This window comes from Botrytis deweyae (assembly GCF_014898535.1).
Source record: "Botrytis deweyae strain B1 chromosome Unknown BDEW_043, whole genome shotgun sequence".
Classification (NCBI taxonomy): Eukaryota; Fungi; Ascomycota; class Leotiomycetes; order Helotiales; family Sclerotiniaceae; genus Botrytis; species Botrytis deweyae.
In genome coordinates, this window is record NW_024066250.1 from 257,014 (window position 1) to 276,248 (window position 19,235).

Below are 19,235 nucleotides of genomic sequence, written 5' to 3' on the forward strand. Positions count from 1 at the left end.
TTCTTTGAGCATTATATCCTATCCTATCAGCTCGAGCATCCATACAATCTTTAAGTGACAGTATACATTCGAAAGGATCATTGAAGAAGGATCTCGAGTCTGAAGATATTGATTGACGAGTTTGAACTGCTACCATTCAACACCCACAACCACATCTTGTCTTCTTCCATCACGATGATCAGTAATCACAGATGACATTGGAAAGAAGATATCCAAGCTTTCGTAAATCTCTTCCTTATCAAAGTTCAGTGCTAAATACAGATAAAGTGGATCCATGACCGAATATCCCGTTGTATCCGACAGATCTTTTCTTCAAGAAGCTTTGGTGATAGGGAATCCCAGAAATACCAAGTATCATGGAATTTTTGGAACTCCTGACCCAAACAATTCTCAAGTTGAAGTCTAGCAAGTACCGAGGATATCTACCTTGAGATGGAAGTTGTCAACTTTATCAGTTGATGCAATAACAACATTAATACGTATAATTATATAAATACATATATACATATATATATAACTTATTGGCCTCCTGAAAAGACTACCTATGCATTAGACAATTTTGGTGAGCGATTTTGTATTCTTTCCTGAACAGGGGTTTGGACAGTCCTACATGAGACTTCGGCCAAATTAGAATCTATCCCGGAGGCGCAAAATTTCATTGAAACATTTGAGTTTGAACCAAAAAATCATTTCCATTGAATCAATTCTACCACATATATTGAGAGGAAAAAGAAAGGAAAGATGGATAATCAATTATTGAACCAACCAACCGAACCGAATCAACAGGTGCAGCCGCAACCTTTTGCGGGAGATCAGCAAATCGGTCCCAACTTACCAAACCAACCAGGCTCTGACATCCGACCTGATATCCGACCTGGGCGGCAACGGGTCAAACGTGCATGTCAACCTTGTAAATCGAGAAAGAAGCGGTGCGATGGATCGGAGCCTTGCGCGACATGCATTCGATACGGCTACGAATGTCATTACGAACTCGGGCCGAGGAAACGGAGGAGACACACGTTGAAAGATCACGACACGGATGTTTCGCAAAGTCATAGTTCGCCTGATGCGAGCATTCATCATCGCGATGAGCGCGAGAGAGCAGATAGTGAAAGTGCTCATGTCCCCCATACCAGTGGTGCCAAAGATACAAATCTTTGGGGGAAAGCTTTTGCGGCTTCTTTGGCCTTGAAGTTGGATGCCGGGAAGTTGAGTAAACCGCATTTGGCTTGGAATTTGGGTCTCAAGGATGAGCAATCATATGCTCAACCGCCGATCACGAGAGTAATAGGGCAGGCTGAGATGCAGAGACTTGCAAATCATTATTTCGATACCACGCATCAAATCTTTGGCATTTTCAAGAGAGATCTGTTTGATCGGAAGATCGTGGAGAGGTGGGGAGTAAATCTGGAAAGCTCTGATCCGCATGATCCCATCTTGTGTGGGGTTGCAGCTTTGGGATCTTTGTTTTCGGGTGGCAATCCAAGTCCAGCGGAGGCCCAATTGGTAGAATTGGCAAAGATGGCTTTGGAAACGACGAGTGTGTTGAATTATCCTTCTCGACATCATGTGGTAGCATGGGTATTGAGGACACTTTTCTTGAGATGTACGGCTTGTCCTCATGCTGCATGGATTGCCAGCTGCACGACAATGCACATTATTGAGAGTGTAGGAATGGAAGATGATTCGGATAACAGCAGTAACGACGCAGAGCTCGAGAGGGGAATTGGGTGTGGCGTCTTAAATATGCAGAGGTTGTTTTGGATTGCTCGACTGATGAATTCATGGGTGGCAAATGATTATGGTCGGTCGAAGGTGACTGTGAAAATACCTACACCTCCTTTTCCCTCGCCCGAAAGTGAAGCGGATATCACACTCGATTATCTCACCTTGTTTCAGATCTCAGAACGCCTAGATCAGGATACGAATCATACGGCCGTGGAATTCGAAGCAGGCATAGAATCGATCTACAGGTTTCATGCTCGATCCGATGGAGCAATACTTTCACAAACGAACTTGGGTCTCGGATTGTACCGCCGGTTGCGTCTCCTCGCCTCAACCATATCACAAGATACCATTTCTCAGGTGATATCTATTGGTATCAAAGGCTTAGGATCCGTCATGAGAATGGTAGAGAGTCGTCAACCTTGGTGGCACGTTGCCAATATCCCCTTTCAATTCGTCTGTATCCTCCTCGTCATAGATACCCCCGAGTCCCTCTCGCATATCGGCGAGGCTCTCGAAACTCTCGATGCGGTGTCCCGCTGTTTCACCACTCGCTCACTTACAGAATCTGCAGCAACGGCTAGAACACTAGTGGAGTTATCTCAAAAGAGGAAACAGGAAGAAATTAATATTTTGGGCCAGGGTCTCAAGACCAGAATGGAACCCATGCAGACGAGCCAATTGCCCATTCCGAATGTGAATACTAGTAAGATGATGCTGGCGCCGACGATGATGGGAAACGCAAATGTGAATGGGAATGGGAATGGGATAATGCCGGGAATGCCAAATATCGGCTCGATGGATTTTACGGGCTTTGATTGGGATTCTTTCTTGAGTATGGATATTCCGGTGTTGGATGCCACGGCGATTCTTTGAGGGAGGGGTGAAGAGTTTCGGATGTAGTATATTTTTGCAGAGAAATTTGACGTTGTGGAATATCTTTCCCGTAAAACTTGATAGGTCGGGACCGCCGGGAAATTTCCTGCTACATTGTAGTATCGCGATTGATGTTCTTGCTGTATATACCTACTAGGTACTTGAAGTGTCCACAGGATGAGTATGGATACTTCACAATCAAATACGCGTAAATCACAAGGAGATTTTTTTTTTTGAGAAACTTGGTAGGAGCAAATTATAGGAAGAAATATTCCTGGAATGGTGAATGAAGTAGGTGTAAATAATCGGATATAGTGGTGAGCTTAGGAAATTACAATGGGGAAGATTAAGTATATACGTATATATATACATATATCTATATACATATATACAGAAATCTAAATCTAATAGTATCAAGTATCTACCTAGTACCTATTCTCTGCGCATCATGTAGCTTAGTATGTAGATAGATGTAAACTCAGATAGAGATTTAGAAATCAACACCCTGTGATAAGACTCGTTAGTATTGTTATAAATGAATCTGTGTATTTCGAGGAGGGGTTTTTGGTGTATACTACATATGAATATGAATACTTTCTATTAGTTTTTATACATCTGTTTTGGGATTAATGATTATTTTTTGATATTCTATTTTGAATTTTGGTAGAGTGAAATTGTTGTTATTTTTCTATATATATAGGTATACATTCAATAGGTAGGTATCTATATATCTAGATTTATCTACCTATCTACCTTTCTATCTATCCACACACATCCCCCCCCTGCACAATCAATTCAGCCCTACGCCATACATACATCCCTGCACCCGACATCGGCAAACCTCACCGCACAACCGAGAATTCCCATAACCATTACCTCGGGCCGTGACCGCATGCATCAGCAGCGAAAAAATGTGATATCAGGGAACGGGATGGGGATGATGGGGAGTGGGAAAATTTTTGTGAAGGAAATGGACCGAATGGAGTGCCAAGATGTTGATGTTTGGAGAGATTGCGAGGTTGCGAGGTTGGGAGGGGAGGGGATGGTGCTGGGTGTATGAAGGAGGAAGTGGGAAGTAGGTGTTGAGGGTGGAGGGAGGGAGAGTCTAGATTGGGTGGTGTGGTGTGATGTTGTGGTGTTGGGGTGTTAGGTCTGCGAGTGAGTTTATGGTTTATGAACATAAGATGAGGTGAGTCTTCGAAGAAATCACATTTTTCACAGGATGATTGATTGATTCGATACCGAATCTTTGGATATTTACAGTTACACGTGAGTAGGTAGGTATGTAGGCTATATCTCATACCGAGAACATGGTACAGCAACTCAGATTCAACGGATAAGAAACGACAATCTCATCCAACCCATCACCACAACAAATTGTCTCCGAAGTACCAACCCTGTTCGATACTTATTCCCGACTCCTTTACTCCCTGACTGTAAACGAGGTTTATTCATCACCCTAGATGCAGGATCGTCTCCACCCACAACATCAGCTTGCAGACCAACACACCCGGATGAAAGCGGATGTAAGTCGGGAAGAATAAACTTTTTGATATCGCTTGGCTTTTTACTCTGTCGATAAATAGCGTCGTGGGAGGATTTTACAATGACTTTGAGGATCTGAGACAGGGTTGTGGCATTATTTGTGGATCGGTGAGATGGGTTTACTAGTATGTATAGGGTAGTTGAGTCGAGTGTGTGAAGGGTGAGAGGAGGATGTCGGATCTTGAGGATGTTGGATGGGTGAGAGCGGATGTGAAGATCTGTATGGTGGGATATATATAAAGGTCAAGGTACCTTTGTGAGGGGATTTATTTGTTTGCTAGATTGGGCTTCAGATTTTTTTATATGGTCTTGCATTCTTACTTGGCTTTATCTCTTCCTCTGGTACGAGTCGTTTATTTCCGATCTTCATTATATTGTATGGTAAACATCCGCATCCACCTCCAGAATGTCAGACACAGAGAGTAGTACCTCGAATCCCAAAGATGTCCTCTATGACTCCATCCTCAACAACCGCACAAAAGATCCCCAAACACCCATCACCCGCACTCCCACCCACAAATCCACACACTCCCGGCGCGGAAGCACCACGCTCCGCAACACCCCAACCCATCTCTCGCAAAAAGAAACCCGAGATCCAAATCTCGATATCAATCTTCCCTATCGAACACTCAGTCCCAATGCCAATCTCTCCGAATACACAGCCGAGAAACCAGAAGGTGAAATTCCCTCTGCGGAAAGAAATGGAAAGATAGATTATAAACTCGTTACTTTCCTGCCCGATGATCCGGAGAATCCTAAAAATTGGTCAAAGGCGTTTAAATGGTATATCACCATGGTCGTTGCATTGACGTGTTTTGTGGTTGCCCTCGCTTCGTCAATTATCACGGCGGATCTGGTTGGAGTGGAAGAGGAGTTTAATGTTTCTGAGGAGGTAGCTCTTCTCAGTATCACGGTTTTTGTGATGGGTTTTGGTATTGGTATGTTGATTTTCATTCTTTGATGTATATCTTAAATCGAAGAAGAAAAGCTCACACAAATCAGGTCCCATGATGTTTGCACCTCTTTCCGAAGTCGTCGGTCGCCGCTGGATATACGGAGTGACATTATTCCTCGCAGTCATCTTCATCGTTCCCTGCGCCGTCGCGCAAAACATCCAAACCCTCCTCGTCTGTCGCGCTCTCGATGGAATATCGTTTTCCGCCCCCATGACCCTCGTCGGTGGTACGCTCGCCGATCTCTGGCGCACCGAAGAACGCGGGGTCCCTATGGCCGCCTTCTCCGCCGCCCCTTTCATCGGTCCCGCCATCGGTCCTCTGATCGGCGGCTTCCTCTCCGACGCAGCAGGCTGGCGCTGGCTCTACTACATCCAAATCATCTTCGCCTTTGTCGTCTGGGTCCTCATCACCTTCACCGTTCCCGAAACCTACGCGCCCACCATCCTCGCGCGCCGAGCCAGAAAAATGCGCGAGCAATCCGGCGAACAGGAACACGTCACAGAACAAGATCTCGATCTACGCCCCTTCGCAGAACGTCTCCGTATCTTCCTCATCCGTCCTTTCCAACTGCTCTTCGGAGAACTCATCGTCTTCCTCATTTCTCTCTACATGAGCGTTCTCTACGGTCTGCTCTACATGTTCTTCGTCGCCTTCCCCATCGTCTACCAAGAAGGAAAAGGGTACTCCGCTGGCACAACAGGACTCATGTTCATTCCTCTCGCTCTCGGGGTCATCGCATCGGCTCTGTGCGCTCCAATCGTAAACCGCAATTACATGAGCCAAGTACGAAAATACAACGGACATCCCCCCGCCGAAGTGCGACTCATCCCCATGATGTGTTCCTGCTGGTTCATCCCCATCGGTCTCTTCATCTTCGCATGGACCTCCTATCCCCAACTCCACTGGATCGGGCCCGCTATCGGCGGCTTTCCCGTCGGCTTCGGATTCATCTTCCTCTACAACGCGGCAAACAATTATCTCGTAGATAGTTACCAACATCAAGCCGCTTCCGCGCTCGCGGCGAAAACTTTCCTCCGATCGTTTTGGGGGGCCGCGGTCGTGCTTTTCACGGAACAGATGTATGCGCGACTGGGGTATCAGTGGGCGAGTTCGCTACTGGCGTTTATAGCGTTGGCGTGCTGTGCGATTCCGTTTGTGTTCTGGGTGTGGGGCGCGAGGATTAGAGAGAAGAGTCGGTTTGCGTATGCGGGAGGGGATGAGGAGGGAGTGGGGAGGAGGGTGGAGGAGGAGGAGTTGGAGAGGCAGAGAAGTTATGTTAGTACTCCTTAGGGGTTAGGGGGGGAGATGGTTTGGGCAAATTGAGGGGTGGGGTGGGAAAGAGGATGATGTAATGATTTCTATGAGGGGATGGATAGGGATGGTGATTGTAATGAAACAGGATGGGATGGTTTGTGGGCGTTAGAGATAAACATTAGAGATTCCCCATAGATTTGTACTTAAATTTCCATATCATAATAATTTAATTGCATTCATAGAAATCAAAATCATAAAATACTATTCACACGAGCATTTTTCCATCAAATTAAATGCATATATGTATATAAAATTTGTGAAATGATTCCTGCATTATGCATTTGATTCATTTCATTGTACTATCTACTAATTAATCATCATCAGCCTCCTCATTTATATCCTGCCATACATATACCCCCAATCCCTCATTCAAATAATCCAATCCACTCATTTCCTCCCCTAAAACCAAGACCCAAAACTTCCGTATTCAGTCGATGGAGGCAAAATAGTCGATTATCGAATAATAGTGCAAAGCAAAGTATTGAACTATCGGAGTTTTATCCCCGTTGTAATGTGAAACTAGAACATATTTGAATTTTGATAAGTTTCGAAAAGGACTTAAATCTTAGCCTTCACATTATCCACCCGGACTTGAATCTTAGCCTTCACAATCGACTTATCCAACTTCCGATTCCACATTCGTACTCCTCGCGATTATATCTTATAGCCTGCTATACTTGATGTCTTCGTATCGTGTGTACTTTATCAAGTTCAGGGCAGTATCAGTTTGAGTGGTTAGATAAAGGCTTGAGAATGTGGTTGCCTTTGAGGTCTGCTTGATTGCGATGACGAACGAGATCTGGACCTGTGAAATGGTCTGGCTGATGCTGATATTTGTTGTTGTTGTGGTGGTGGTGGTGGTGTTGGAGACTGTTTGTGTTGGTTTGTGTGATGAGGGAAACATGGATCTTGGCCTTGACGTTGTCGATAGGTCCATGCAGTCAAGAAGAAGAAATCATCGAATCGCTTTCCGAAAAATCCACTCCTTATCCTGGATCTTGGCCTTGATGTTGCTCTCAGTGGTGTAATGACACTGAAAATGTGGGAATGATCATGCGCAAGCATAGCACTAATTGGAATGTGATCGTGATTACTGGTCTGGTCCTTGGATGGTAAGGAACCAGAAGCCAGGAAGTAATCACGGAAAACCATAGTCTTGAACTGTGATTCCGAAACAAAGAGTAACTCCACCTGGATGTTGTAATCACTCAAGATGCGGGAATCCTCAAGTTGCTTTCTGGCGGAAAAATACTTGGATCTTGGCCTTGATTATCCATTTGCCTCCACTATGTTGGAATCCTAGAAATCAATCAATAATAGTTGTAGTTTTCGACTCCATGGCTGATAATTGATCGATTTTGATGTTTTGATGAGTATGTTGTGTGTGAATCGTATAGTCTTAAGATTTTATTGTCGTCGAGTCTAGATAATAGATTAGTATATTGTAGCAAGCGAGAAGAGGTGGTGTCATTTACCTTATTATTGTTGAAGTTGAGCTTCTCCACAGGCAAAGCATTTGAATGTTGTAATCGGAGAGAAAATACATCAAGTTGCTTTCCGACGAAACACAATTTGAATGTTGTAATCGGAGAGAGAACAAACGTCAAGTTGCTTTCCGACGAAATACAATTTGAATGTTGTAATCGGAGAGAGAACAAACACCTTGTTACGACTTTTACTTCCTCTAAATGACCAAGTTTGGATAACTTTCCGCCTCTGGGTCACTAATCTCCCAAGTATATCTAGTATTTGAGGTGGAATACGAATGATATAGCGAACATCCTAAGGGACAAGATTTTGAATAGCCTTGCAAGAAGCTGACATGCAAGTCTACCTCAAGTTGCTTTCCGACGAAATACACTTTGAATGTTGTAATCGGAGAGAGAACAAACATCAAGTTGTTTTCCGACGAAATACAATTTGAATGTTGTAATCGGAGAGAAAACACATCAAGTTGCTTTCCGTCGAAACTAACCCCCTGGATGTTGTAGTCAGAAAAAACTCCACACATAAGGAGGCCGGGGATTGTAACAAGATAAATCTTGAGTTTTTGCCATTTCCCTTCCTGTAGGATCCCAGGTCTTCAGCAGGAGGTTCATGTTTTAGAGTTTGGCGATAAAACCATCGTACCGAGGTTTGGAAGGAAGTGCAAAAGGGGATTCCCCTTTATATTTGCACTCACTCCCAGCCTCAAGCACAAGAACTCTAAAACAACGCAGGCACCAGCTCGCACACCATCAAATCAAAACATACACCAGAGTGTATGAAGATCATGACAGTTGTCCAGCCCGCCGAACACATGGGATCCACAGTTAATAATGTGAACATCATCCTTCACGGGACTTTGTTCACATTACCAAAAAAGGGAGGCATGAGGGATTAAGTAACAATACTAACCACTCTGCTAAAAGATCGTTCCAAACGAGGGTGGTTTGTTGTTAATTGTAATATATATAGTTGGTACTGAACATTAGCCTCTTTCGCAGATAGTGATTAGCGAACTGGAAACGAAGGCAGAATGTAAATGAGTTCGGATTGCAGTCCAACAGTGAGACACTTTCGATGTTCGAAAATCTTTCGATATCTGCGAGCAAGTGAATACTTGAAGATGTTTTGGGATTGAAGACTATTAATGCTTAGATATAATTCGATGTCTGGATATATCTCAGTGTAAAGTTGTTCAAGCTTTTCAACGATCTAGATGATTTCGGCGTTTCAGACTATCTTGATATTACATTCAGATTCAGAGATTGAATGGCTTCATCGTCAGATTGTACACCAAAGTATTCAAAGGTTGAATCAGTACGATCTATCTGATGTGATGAAGTGTTGATCTAATATGAGGGGTTCTTAGATGCTCAAATCTTGAGTAAATCAGTGAGCCATATTCGTGAATCTCAGAACCTTGTATTAAACCCAACAGTAGCGAGCAAATGCTTCTGTTGCATGAATATCGGATTTAAAGGCTTAGTGGCAACTAAATCTTTGTTAAAACCAAATCAAGGTGACTAGAACTCTTTGGGGAGTAGTGTATCTGGTCAAGTTTTTTGGTTGGGGTTGCATCCAAAAGCCATAGACGGTTATCTTCGCGCCAGAGTTGGGGAACAGAATTGGTGACGAGATGCTAGGGAAATCTCATTCTCCATCCATAAGAAGGTGTTAAATACTTCTTATACATAATTTCTGTTACCTTGGCTGCGATGTCGAAAGGCTTTTGAAGTACTAATGTCTTACAGTATGCACTGTTGGTATTGGACTGAAGTTCATGATTTTAGTGTATGTTAATCATGAACAGTGAGGAATACTGACTTGGAAAGCTTTTTGGGTATGCTCATGATTGTCGTAGATGTGGTCAGGCTCAAGCCTCAGGATCCGAGGCGAAAGGACTCTCATGGCGAATTTGATCTTCCTCGATAGGATAGATCCATGTGGAGGATAATCAGAAAACTACTCAACTCCATGTACATTTTTGATGGATTCAGAAGTTGAAGAGAAATCTAGAATTGCAGGGGAAGTGCAGACTTTTATACCCCAAGTCAAAACGAAGATCTTCAAGCTAAAATTGCGTCATTTTCCTAAGCTCACTACTTCGAACTCTAATTTCAATACTATCGATTCTTGTGGATCTTGGTTTGGTCACCAGAGTCGATTTAGTAAAGTTTGATCATATTTTTCTCTTTAAGAAGAGCTTGGTATTCGACTAGTAAAGTTGGCAGCTATCATTATACTTGTCCTTAATTGACGAATCAAACAGCTTCCTGGATACTGACTCATTAGATATTCATTTCTAACACCTCTCAATGTGTCTCTGAAGCCTGATAATTATCGCCTTGGATTTATGAATATATTCTGATCCAGAAGTAGTTCGATACATGGGAAAGGGTTGTTCGTTCGATTAACTAACTTACTCTCTAACAAAGTAAGAATTTAGCTAACTCACATATGGTAGTAATTATCAGGAAAGCCCCCCCCAAGATGAAACTAGACCCAGAATATCCTGAAGCTCATTTCAATCCTGTTTTTCTGCTTTGAAAGCACTATAACCAGAATCTTGTAGCAAATCGACCTTTCTGTTTTAGGTCAAACTTCAAAGTTTCCGCGGTAATATCACGAAACGTCTATCATTTTTAAAAAGTTCATCGTATGTTATTAACCTAATACTAATTTACAACTTCATTTGATACCAGATCAATCTTGCCCATCCGACGCCTGGAGCAAGATTACGAAAATACGCTAGTGGTGCCCACGGAGCCATTTGCTGTGGTAATCGTTGATGGGGAGGACTTTGGCGAGGCAATTAATATCTTCGTAGTCTTAAAAGTTTGCAAAACTTCTCGATTATTCTAAAGCAACACGGCTTGAGGGGTTTCTCGTTCCATCCTTCCATAAATTGTAGTGAAATGTAAGCGTCATCAGCAATATCATCAGTGTAGCTAAGCCAGCTCTCCATATACTGTAATGAGATGTAGGCATCGTCATCAATGTCATCAGTATAGCCCCAAAGCTTGGAACCTGGGGTCAATATATGAGTGATTAACTCTCTCTCATTATTCGAATCATTGATAAGGAGGCTCCTTAAACCAAGCATAGCATGATGGAAATCCCAAAAGTAAGAAGTCCTTACATTGATGGCATATCGTGACCTAGACCTCCTGGACTCGTCTGATTCTCCCAATTTGGTCAATATCGGGCATATTTCAACCTTCTTAATTCGCAATTCTCTAAAAGATCGGACCCAAGAGAACCTCATTGGAGATTTCAAGACCTCCTGGAAATCATCTTCAGCAATCGTCAACCAGATAATTGCAGAATCAAGGTTGGGAAGATCGCTTGATATATACCGGCATAAAGCAACAAAATCCTCAAAAAATGGTACATTAAATTCATCTCTAGGGTCGAAATCTATAGAGATATGCTTTATGCAGGGATGAAACAATTTGTTTCTCTTCAACCACGTCAAAGACTTCTGCAAGAGTAACTTTGTTAGCCTTTCATTTACAAAAGAAAAACAAATCGTTATGATGGCAAATCAATCACACACCTCAATGATAGGACCATTACGATCACTCGTCCACTGCTGGTTGCAACATTTCACACACCACACGACACGTGGGATGAGGAACCCGAGAAAATCGATCAAAACCTCTTTCGCCTCTTGGCTACCGTCGTTTTCTCGTCTTCGCAACGCTTCGGCAAACCCTCTTACCCAACAAAACTCTCCCATCGCATGGCACATGGATATCTGAATCTTATCTTCGAGTGTAGGGACCCCATAATACCGCTCCTGGACAAAATCGGCAACTGGTTTCTTGGCCTTTAATGTGGATGTCGATATATTATCCGTGGTAACCCAACCTAGAAGACCCTCATGATGAACGACATATTCATAGATAATTTCTCTAATTGGCAAAGGTAGAAGCAAAAGACCCTTAAGAAGCCTATGATTAGTGTTAGCATATATCATGAAATCTTAACAATGTGCAACATTACCAATGTGGAGAACAACCATGGCCGTTAAAATAATATGACATCTTTTGTCCACAGGGAATAAATCTTGTAACTGATGGGCAGGTGAAGTGAGTTAAACCCATATGCCATTCATCTTTGTGATCGCAAGGCAGACCAAGGAACCTATCTTTGTTTGCTGAAAGGGGAGCCAAGTTACTGCGTTCCATGTATCTTACTCGTCCGTCAGTCGATAGGAAATCTTTCGACCAATTTTTACTGTCGTATAATTCCAAGGTGTTGTAAAGGTATCTTTGGGTTGGTGTGCGATCAACTCCATCGTCAGGGAGTGGACCGTTTCCAAGAGATCTCATTCCTGGTAGGCCCGCCATTTGTAGTAAGGGGTCTCTCATATTTGCGGAAAAGACAACGTCTGCCAGCGATTACTTCTTGATTTCTTCGGTAATTATTTTGATATCAAATTATGTCTTCAAATCTTTTGTTTTGCTGTAGTGTCAATCAGTTGAAATTACTGGGCATGTTGTAAAACCTATGACAAGCCATATCAGAAAGCTCATTAATTAGATGAGCCATTGTATATGAATATTTGGCCGAGACAGTGAATGATTAGATCGTATGATGAATTCTGTCTGCAAATTGACTCACATTTCTTACCTGATAATATTCTCATGATATTGATGTTTTATTTATGACAACGGAAGGATGGCAAGGTGGCTATCGCATATACTAATCACACAGAAATGAGCAGGATGAAGTCGGAGAATAAGATCTCACAACATGGTAATCTCGAATGAAGCCATGAAAGGTTCGTGAAAACCTTCGCCCTACGTTTCTTATGATTTGGGTGTTTTGTATTCTATGAACTATGAAATATGGTGTAATGTTGAAGTCATGAAGCATGCTGAGTCATAACCTTTTGGCCGGTGTGATTGCACTCTCTACCCCACCATCAACAACGACACCTCATTTTTTGCATGCTCTATGGTCAACTTGAAACCATGGAAATGTGGCATTCGACGTATTCCGTCTCTAAGTTTACAAGCAGAGGATAAGTCTTGATAAGGCTTGATAATCCTCGATGGATTTAGGTAACAAATCACCATTCATGTTTGATTCCCACTCCAAATCCATCAAGATATCCGCTCGTGCCCGGAGCTCTCCAGGTAAACCCTCATGATTGTTGATTGTGTTTCTGAATCCTCTTAATATAGTTGCACCTTATCAAGCAGGGGCATCAAGATCCTCGATACATGCCCCAAGCTTCTGATGGCGTTGCTCATGCAGGCTGCTTTGGGTGACACCATCAAAGGTGCAAGATAGGCTTTTGGCTCGGTTCAAATCTTGGTACATCTTTGTCATTTTACACCAGTCTTCCTTTCGATGCGATCGGCCTGTCCGGGTATCTTGTTTCGTCGCTAGGTGGGTGATATCTTGCGGAGTATCATTGCCATCTTTAGAATGGTAAGTTAGCCTGGTATTCTTGATAGGTAATGACTAAGTATAAGATGATTCCGAATTCCAATGGGACCTAAAGACTGTCTGGAATATGCATCTACAGGCTTCCATAGTCTGAAGCAGATTTGCAACAAAACTTCTGAGACATTCTGCCAAGCGGTGGAGAACGTGGACTGGATAGGGAATATGACTTACAGGCGAGATAAATTGATGGTCAAGAGGGGAGCTTAAATTAGAAGTCCGAGGATACCTGACGTTTCTTGTATCCAAATCTCCTACTTGAATTGGAAAGAGATTATCCGCATGTAATTGTATAGTATTGTTCCATCTAAGAACTATCAGCTGATGAAAGTTTATACATAACATGAATCATCACATTATGAGAGATTAATTCCAGTAAGTCTTAACTCTTATCACTATCGATTTCGCCCTAATAACTTTCATCGACATTGGCATCGGAAGTGGATTGTGTTGCGAACGTGGGAGGTTCAGTGTAATATGTTATAATATCAATGGCAGATTGAATTCTAAGGTCGACTCCCTTTTTGGGTTCGAAGCACTCTCTTGGGCTGGGTAGGCTTGCGTTGACCGCATACCCATTGAGACTAGTATCTCCATTGTTGATATCCTCGTTCATGCCATACTCGTACTTTGTAAAATTTTCGCTCTCGCTTTGTACATGTGAAATCCAGTTCTCTATTATTTCTTTACCACTTTGTGCAGCATCTTGTTCCGACCCATGTCCATTCAGTATTTCCCGTTTTTGGCCGGCGATTTGTACGTCATCCATCCCCGAAAGGATATTTAAGAACAGAGGATCCTCACGAAACTTTGAATCCCGGATAAATTTCTCAGTATTGATGTATTCGCATTCGTTCTCGGGGCGGTATCTGACGCTTCTGGGAATAGTTTCTTGGTCCTGTTGAAGGGGCGCTGAGGATTCATCGGCCCCAATAGGCAAGTTTTGAACAGGTAATGTTCGAGACATCTTGGTATTTCGGTAAGATTTTGAATTTGTCAATAAGTTATCGTAAATACTTTCCGGGTTCCAGAAATTCTGCAGTCTTCGAATATTTTTTTACAAACAAAAGATTTGTGCGAAGAAAAGAATATTTAGTGTCGCATTTCATGGCATAGATAAGCATTAGCAAGCTACGATAATTTAACAAAACTAGCTCAGAAGCATAATTATTGTACCGAACAAATTCTTCACTTTGGGTATAGAATGGACGTCTGGAATACCATGAACTAAAGAACTTCTAGTCCGGTTCCCCCTAGATGGTTAAGCGAGACATCGGCTCAAACTCAAATTTTGTGGGGTATTGAGCAACTCAGAAGCTCTCAACACACATGGACTCTGATTTTTCAATAGCAAACATCCCAACTGCAACAGCATTTATTAGATAATGCCGCGCGTTGAAAAGATGCGATTGATGAGAGTTTTCGTGCTCGGAGCAGTCCATTTCCATCAGTTGAGTGCTGTAAATTCATAATGAATCCTGAGTATTGGCGCCTGGGTCAGAATAACTATTTAGGTAGTCTAATTAAGATATCGTCAATAAATATTCTTCCACATCCCGAATTCTCTTCTATAGACAAATGAGATGACCCGTGTCCTTCGGCTTGATGTTTCCTGATCATGTGATTGAGTTTTTCCGTGGACACATGTCATTGAGGATCTCTGCGCTAATTGCTCTTCTAATTAGTTAGGTTGGGATCAATGAAACTCATGTTAATTGTGCTTAGGGCTTGTGGTAGTCAGATTGTTCACTTGCAGTGTAGCTGTGTGCATTATTGCTTGTTAGTACATTGATCACTTGCGCAGAAATAAGGTGGTCGGACATGCATTGAAAGCAGTTCTTTGGAATACCTACAATTATATAGTCAGGTTTCATACAAAAAGAATCTACAAGATTTTATGAACTCAGTTTACTTTAATTGTGTGATATTCTTAGCTTATACAAAGTGCAAGTCATCTTGATCTTTGTCATGTTTACTATGCCTCTTTGTGTCTTTTCATCTTTCAATTTCATAGTACTGGTTTGGGGATTTAAAAATCAGAGATCAGAAATGATGATATGTCGTTTTTTTATAGAACTCTGATCTTTTTACTAGCTGATACGTCGAGTTGAAGGCTAGATATTAGTATTAGACTAGAGCATCATGCTGAGACATGGTGTGACAGAAGAAAGATTGCTTGAGTGGGTGGATAATGAGTTGTATTTTTTGGAAATGGTAGTAAAAGATACGATCTCCTTATACTCCACTTTATTACTAATCGAATGGGTAAAATGCTCCCTCTAACCTTCACCTTCAGAGGAAGGTGCTGGCCTAAATAGGCATATAATTTATTATAAGCTCGACGCCAAAGCTTTAAGGGGTATGGCTTGTTCAATGGTAATTAGATTCATTATAATAAAACCCATTCTTCTTCTCCCTTCTGCGACCAAGCACCAATTATGACATATTGTACAAATTGTAATTAGAATGAGATTCCTATTGAAATCTGAGCGTCAATCAAAATCATTTAAAAAAGAGAGTCAAACCAAATCCCACTCAACCCACCGAACTATTGTTCTGTCAGTTCATATTTCTTGTCGTCTTCCACCCTTTACTTCTTTTCTCATGTTTCTTCGTTTGCTTTTCCAATCGCTTTTTCTCTCCAGGGAATAATTTTGAAAGGCTGCCACCTCCACAGAGTATGAAAACTAAATGGACAATCATTTCCTAAAACTCAGGTGAGAATAGAAATAGCGAGACCCATGACATATTATCACGACCCTCCCCCCAACCCCCCCGGTGAGTATACAAACTAATGCGATGCTACAAAAATGGACATGTAAATATCTTTTGATATCATAGATCGTTTATCTTAGAAGTTGTTATAGTTGTTAATTAAAGATAGAATAATCAAATTTTGAATTATGATGTCAAACAATTGAAGAATGAATTTACCAGAAACATCCAAATTTGGGAAGTAACCCGTCAATCGACACACCCACTAGTGGTCCAAAATTTATTGAAAGCAGTTCTTTAGAATACAGTCATAAGCTCAAAGTATACTGGGAAAACATATGAGGCTCTGTAAACTCAGTCTATTTCAATTATGCGATACCCTTGAATCATAAACAGCATAAAACAGCCAATCTGTCTGAGCTATCACATATTGCCTTCCTTCCAAATGTTCTAACTACCATATCGATATTGATTCTGCCCGTTCTTATTTGGAAGAGCCATTTCAGTGTAGAATTGGCTCATCTTATCCACCGTATTCAATTTCACACTCCTGAAATGCAAACCGTTCTCTCGTTGGTGGACTTCCAAATTCACGTTCTTTTCCTTATCGATATCTCCTACGGGTTTCGGAATCCCTTCGAAAGTACCCGCGAAAGCTCTTCGCTCGTTGTAAATCTCGAAGAATGGATATCCGTATCTAGCGTAGGTTCCCACGGAAATCGGAGTCTGAGGAGGTGGTGTGCCTGTAACTAAGTGGAATGTTTTGGGGGAAAGTAATTGTATGTTGAACATAACTGCATTCCTTTCGTCATATCTCTCTCTTTGAAAACAGTCTTTTCGAATCGCTTGATGAATAGAACCACCGGGTGCCAATGTCAGTTCATGATCTCTGTCGTAAAACTCTTTTTTCATCTTTTCGAATTCTCTCATCATTTCATTTTGTAGTTGTTCTTTCTCCCAAGAGAACAAATTTGAAAAACCGAAACCTCCACACAGTTTGAGAACTAAATACACAGTCATTCCCTAAAAACCAAATTAGAATGGACTTTGTGAAGCCCATGATATATTACTGACCTCTTCTACACTAATATCTCCTAAGGTATCTGCGAATCACATGTCAGTCCGGCTACTTGTGAATTTTTTTAATTGAGTCAAACTAACGGTGTTCTTCAAGTGTCTTTCCCATAAATATAAGACGCTGCTGATCTATCGGTATGCTTTCTTTGCCCTGTATACGATCCTTGAGCGTTGCAACAGTCATGTCGGAGCTCACATGCACAGGGAAACTCTTGCCCGTCAGAGTTTTAATGATTATTTTGCCATCAAAATGAGACAATACGCGAAACGGAATGATTTCGAACCGAAGGCTAGCGATCTTGTCGACACCATTGATCTGTGCTTCAACCAAGTATCCTGAGCCAGTAGGCACTGCGACAAGTTGCATGTCTGTCTCATTAATTCTGACAAAGTCGCCAAACCATTCTTGTCCTGGCACTACAAGATAATCTTGCTTTTCGTCTGATTCAGCGATAGGCTCCCCAGGTTTCATCTCACAATGTCTGCTCTCTTCTGGCATAGCATTAATTCCGCCAACAAAGACTTTAACCGCAAATCGCGAAGTCTCGTACGCATGAAATTTAATCCACAAAGCCTCGCGCTCTAATCCGTTCATCAGCATAGCAACCATGCATAGGTGCGAAAAATATCAAACTTACGCCAAATAGGAACAAACACACCTCCCTTTCTAACGATGTCGAGAGGTAGCTTCTCTGCATAATCATCTATTGAATAAATAGGGAATTTTCCAAGGTTAGGGGGAAACTGGTAGTTCTTGCCGTCATCCGGGATCCGAACCGTTCGATGAAAAGAAATCTCCATTTTGCCACCACTGTTATTGTTTATGGCAATCTTTTGGAAAGCTCCTGGAAAACCATCAAAAGCGGTTTTCAATCCGACTTTGAGGGGTGAGGAAGTCATGGTGAAGGTATCCGTGACTTGAGTCGATGGTAGGGAGGAGCGATTGTTTTAACCTCACAGAACGATTCTCTCATTAAGTATCTCTCACAATATCATCCACCAAGCTCCAGAAGCTCCAACTGAAACAGGAATATTCAACAACTCCATGAACAAACAAAGAAAAGATCGTGTTGTAATTTCTAGCACAGCAGTTTTCGAAACATGATTCCACGATTCTCTCTGTCTTCTGATTCCATATTCTTCTGACAGCAACACGATGCCTCGAGTGGATTCGATCGGTGTGCCAACTACATCTACCGATTGCCATCTACCCGTGAAGAGGAGCTGGTTTACGACTGCGAAACGAGAGGAAAAGATATTTGCAAATCCGAGAAACTTTCAATGGTTGTTTTTTCTTGCTTTGCGGGGTATAAATTATATAGAGCAAATAAGGTTGAAGCTTTCACAAATGATCTGTAATATACCTAGTAGGTAGGTAGGATTTTGGCTGGGTAACCTTAAATCTACGGAGCGGATTATCCGAAAATTACCCACGGGTGCGGATAAACTTTGCGCCGCCTACGATTCAACGTCACAATTCTCGGTTCAAAAATCTTTCTCACCTATAACATCACCAGTAACCTCCTAATCCATCTCTTCATCAATTTTCAGTATGATATCATCCAAACTATGCGCCCAAGTATCAGTCTTCTCTTCATGCAGTATGAACATGGAAGTCCAAGTTCATCATACCTAGGTGGAGCCTAGCCATGATAGGTGTTGGGGGTGGCTCTTCTCCCGTGATTATACGGAATGTGTCTGGTCCAAAAAGTTGAACATTAATTGCGCTTCTGTTCGCGATACCATAGCGTTTGGGATTAAGTGGATCTTTTTGAATGACTTGACGGATTAATCCTCCAGTGCCTGTGGCTTGTTCCTCTGTTTGTTGTATCTTTGGTGCTGAGGTTTCACAACTCCTTCCACACAGTCTCATGCATAGATCTATGGTAGATTCATAACATATATGTAAGTATAGCTGCTAACCTTGAGTATCAATAGCCAGAGATTATCGATGCCTGTAGCTATCCCGAAGAGGCCCCGAGAGCGTTGCATACATCTATTTCCTCACTGGACTTACATCAACCACAGGTATACTCTAGTGAGAAGAGCTTGAGTATGTAGTGGCCTAGTTTAAAAGTAGCATGC

The 19,235-nt window shown here is 42.1% G+C and overlaps 6 protein-coding genes across 6 annotated transcripts; 2 read left to right on the forward strand and 4 right to left on the reverse strand.

Moving 5' to 3' along the window:
- Positions 1-741: 741 nt before the first annotated feature.
- EAE98_011042 (uncharacterized protein) lies at positions 742-2,601 on the forward strand (the record flags this gene model as incomplete). Its single annotated transcript, XM_038958664.1, has 1 exon — positions 742-2,601. The coding sequence occupies one exon, from the start codon at positions 742-744 to the stop codon at positions 2,599-2,601; it is 1,860 nt and encodes a 619-aa protein (XP_038805029.1).
- A 1,951-nt stretch (positions 2,602-4,552) lies between these two features.
- EAE98_011043 (uncharacterized protein) lies at positions 4,553-6,392 on the forward strand (the record flags this gene model as incomplete). Its single annotated transcript, XM_038958665.1, has 2 exons — positions 4,553-5,084; positions 5,149-6,392. The coding sequence occupies 2 exons, from the start codon at positions 4,553-4,555 to the stop codon at positions 6,390-6,392; spliced, it is 1,776 nt and encodes a 591-aa protein (XP_038805030.1).
- A 759-nt stretch (positions 6,393-7,151) lies between these two features.
- On the reverse strand, positions 7,152-7,568 carry EAE98_011044 (uncharacterized protein; the record flags this gene model as incomplete). Its single annotated transcript, XM_038958666.1, has 1 exon — positions 7,152-7,568. One exon carries the CDS (start codon positions 7,566-7,568, stop codon positions 7,152-7,154), a length of 417 nt encoding a protein of 138 aa, XP_038805031.1.
- A 3,145-nt stretch (positions 7,569-10,713) lies between these two features.
- On the reverse strand, positions 10,714-12,274 carry EAE98_011045 (uncharacterized protein; the record flags this gene model as incomplete). Its single annotated transcript, XM_038958667.1, has 3 exons — positions 10,714-11,382; positions 11,458-11,781; positions 12,101-12,274. 3 exons carry the CDS (start codon positions 12,272-12,274, stop codon positions 10,714-10,716), a joined length of 1,167 nt encoding a protein of 388 aa, XP_038805032.1.
- A 1,493-nt stretch (positions 12,275-13,767) lies between these two features.
- On the reverse strand, positions 13,768-14,325 carry EAE98_011046 (uncharacterized protein; the record flags this gene model as incomplete). The annotated part of the gene is made up of 1 exon (XM_038958668.1): positions 13,768-14,325. One exon carries the CDS (start codon positions 14,323-14,325, stop codon positions 13,768-13,770), a length of 558 nt encoding a protein of 185 aa, XP_038805033.1.
- Positions 14,326-16,371: 2,046 nt separating this feature from the next.
- EAE98_011047 (uncharacterized protein) lies at positions 16,372-18,479 on the reverse strand. The gene is made up of 4 exons (XM_038958669.1): positions 17,789-18,479; positions 17,235-17,732; positions 17,148-17,176; positions 16,372-17,096 (listed from the first exon to the last, which is right to left on the reverse strand). The coding sequence occupies exons 1-4, from the start codon at positions 18,048-18,050 to the stop codon at positions 16,524-16,526; spliced, it is 1,362 nt and encodes a 453-aa protein (XP_038805034.1). The 5' UTR covers positions 18,051-18,479; the 3' UTR covers positions 16,372-16,523.
- Positions 18,480-19,235: the final 756 nt, after the last annotated feature.

Coding starts and splice junctions, on each gene's coding strand:
- EAE98_011047 (XM_038958669.1), bottom strand. CDS start 18,050: ATGACTTCCTCACCCCTCAAAGTCGGATTGAAAACCGCTTTTGATGGT. Junction 17,733..17,788: donor TGTGTTTGTTCCTATTTGGC/GTAAGTTTGATA, acceptor TGAACGGATTAG/AGCGCGAGGCTTTGTGGATT. Junction 17,177..17,234: donor AAAGACACTTGAAGAACACC/GTTAGTTTGACT, acceptor TGTGATTCGCAG/ATACCTTAGGAGATATTAGT.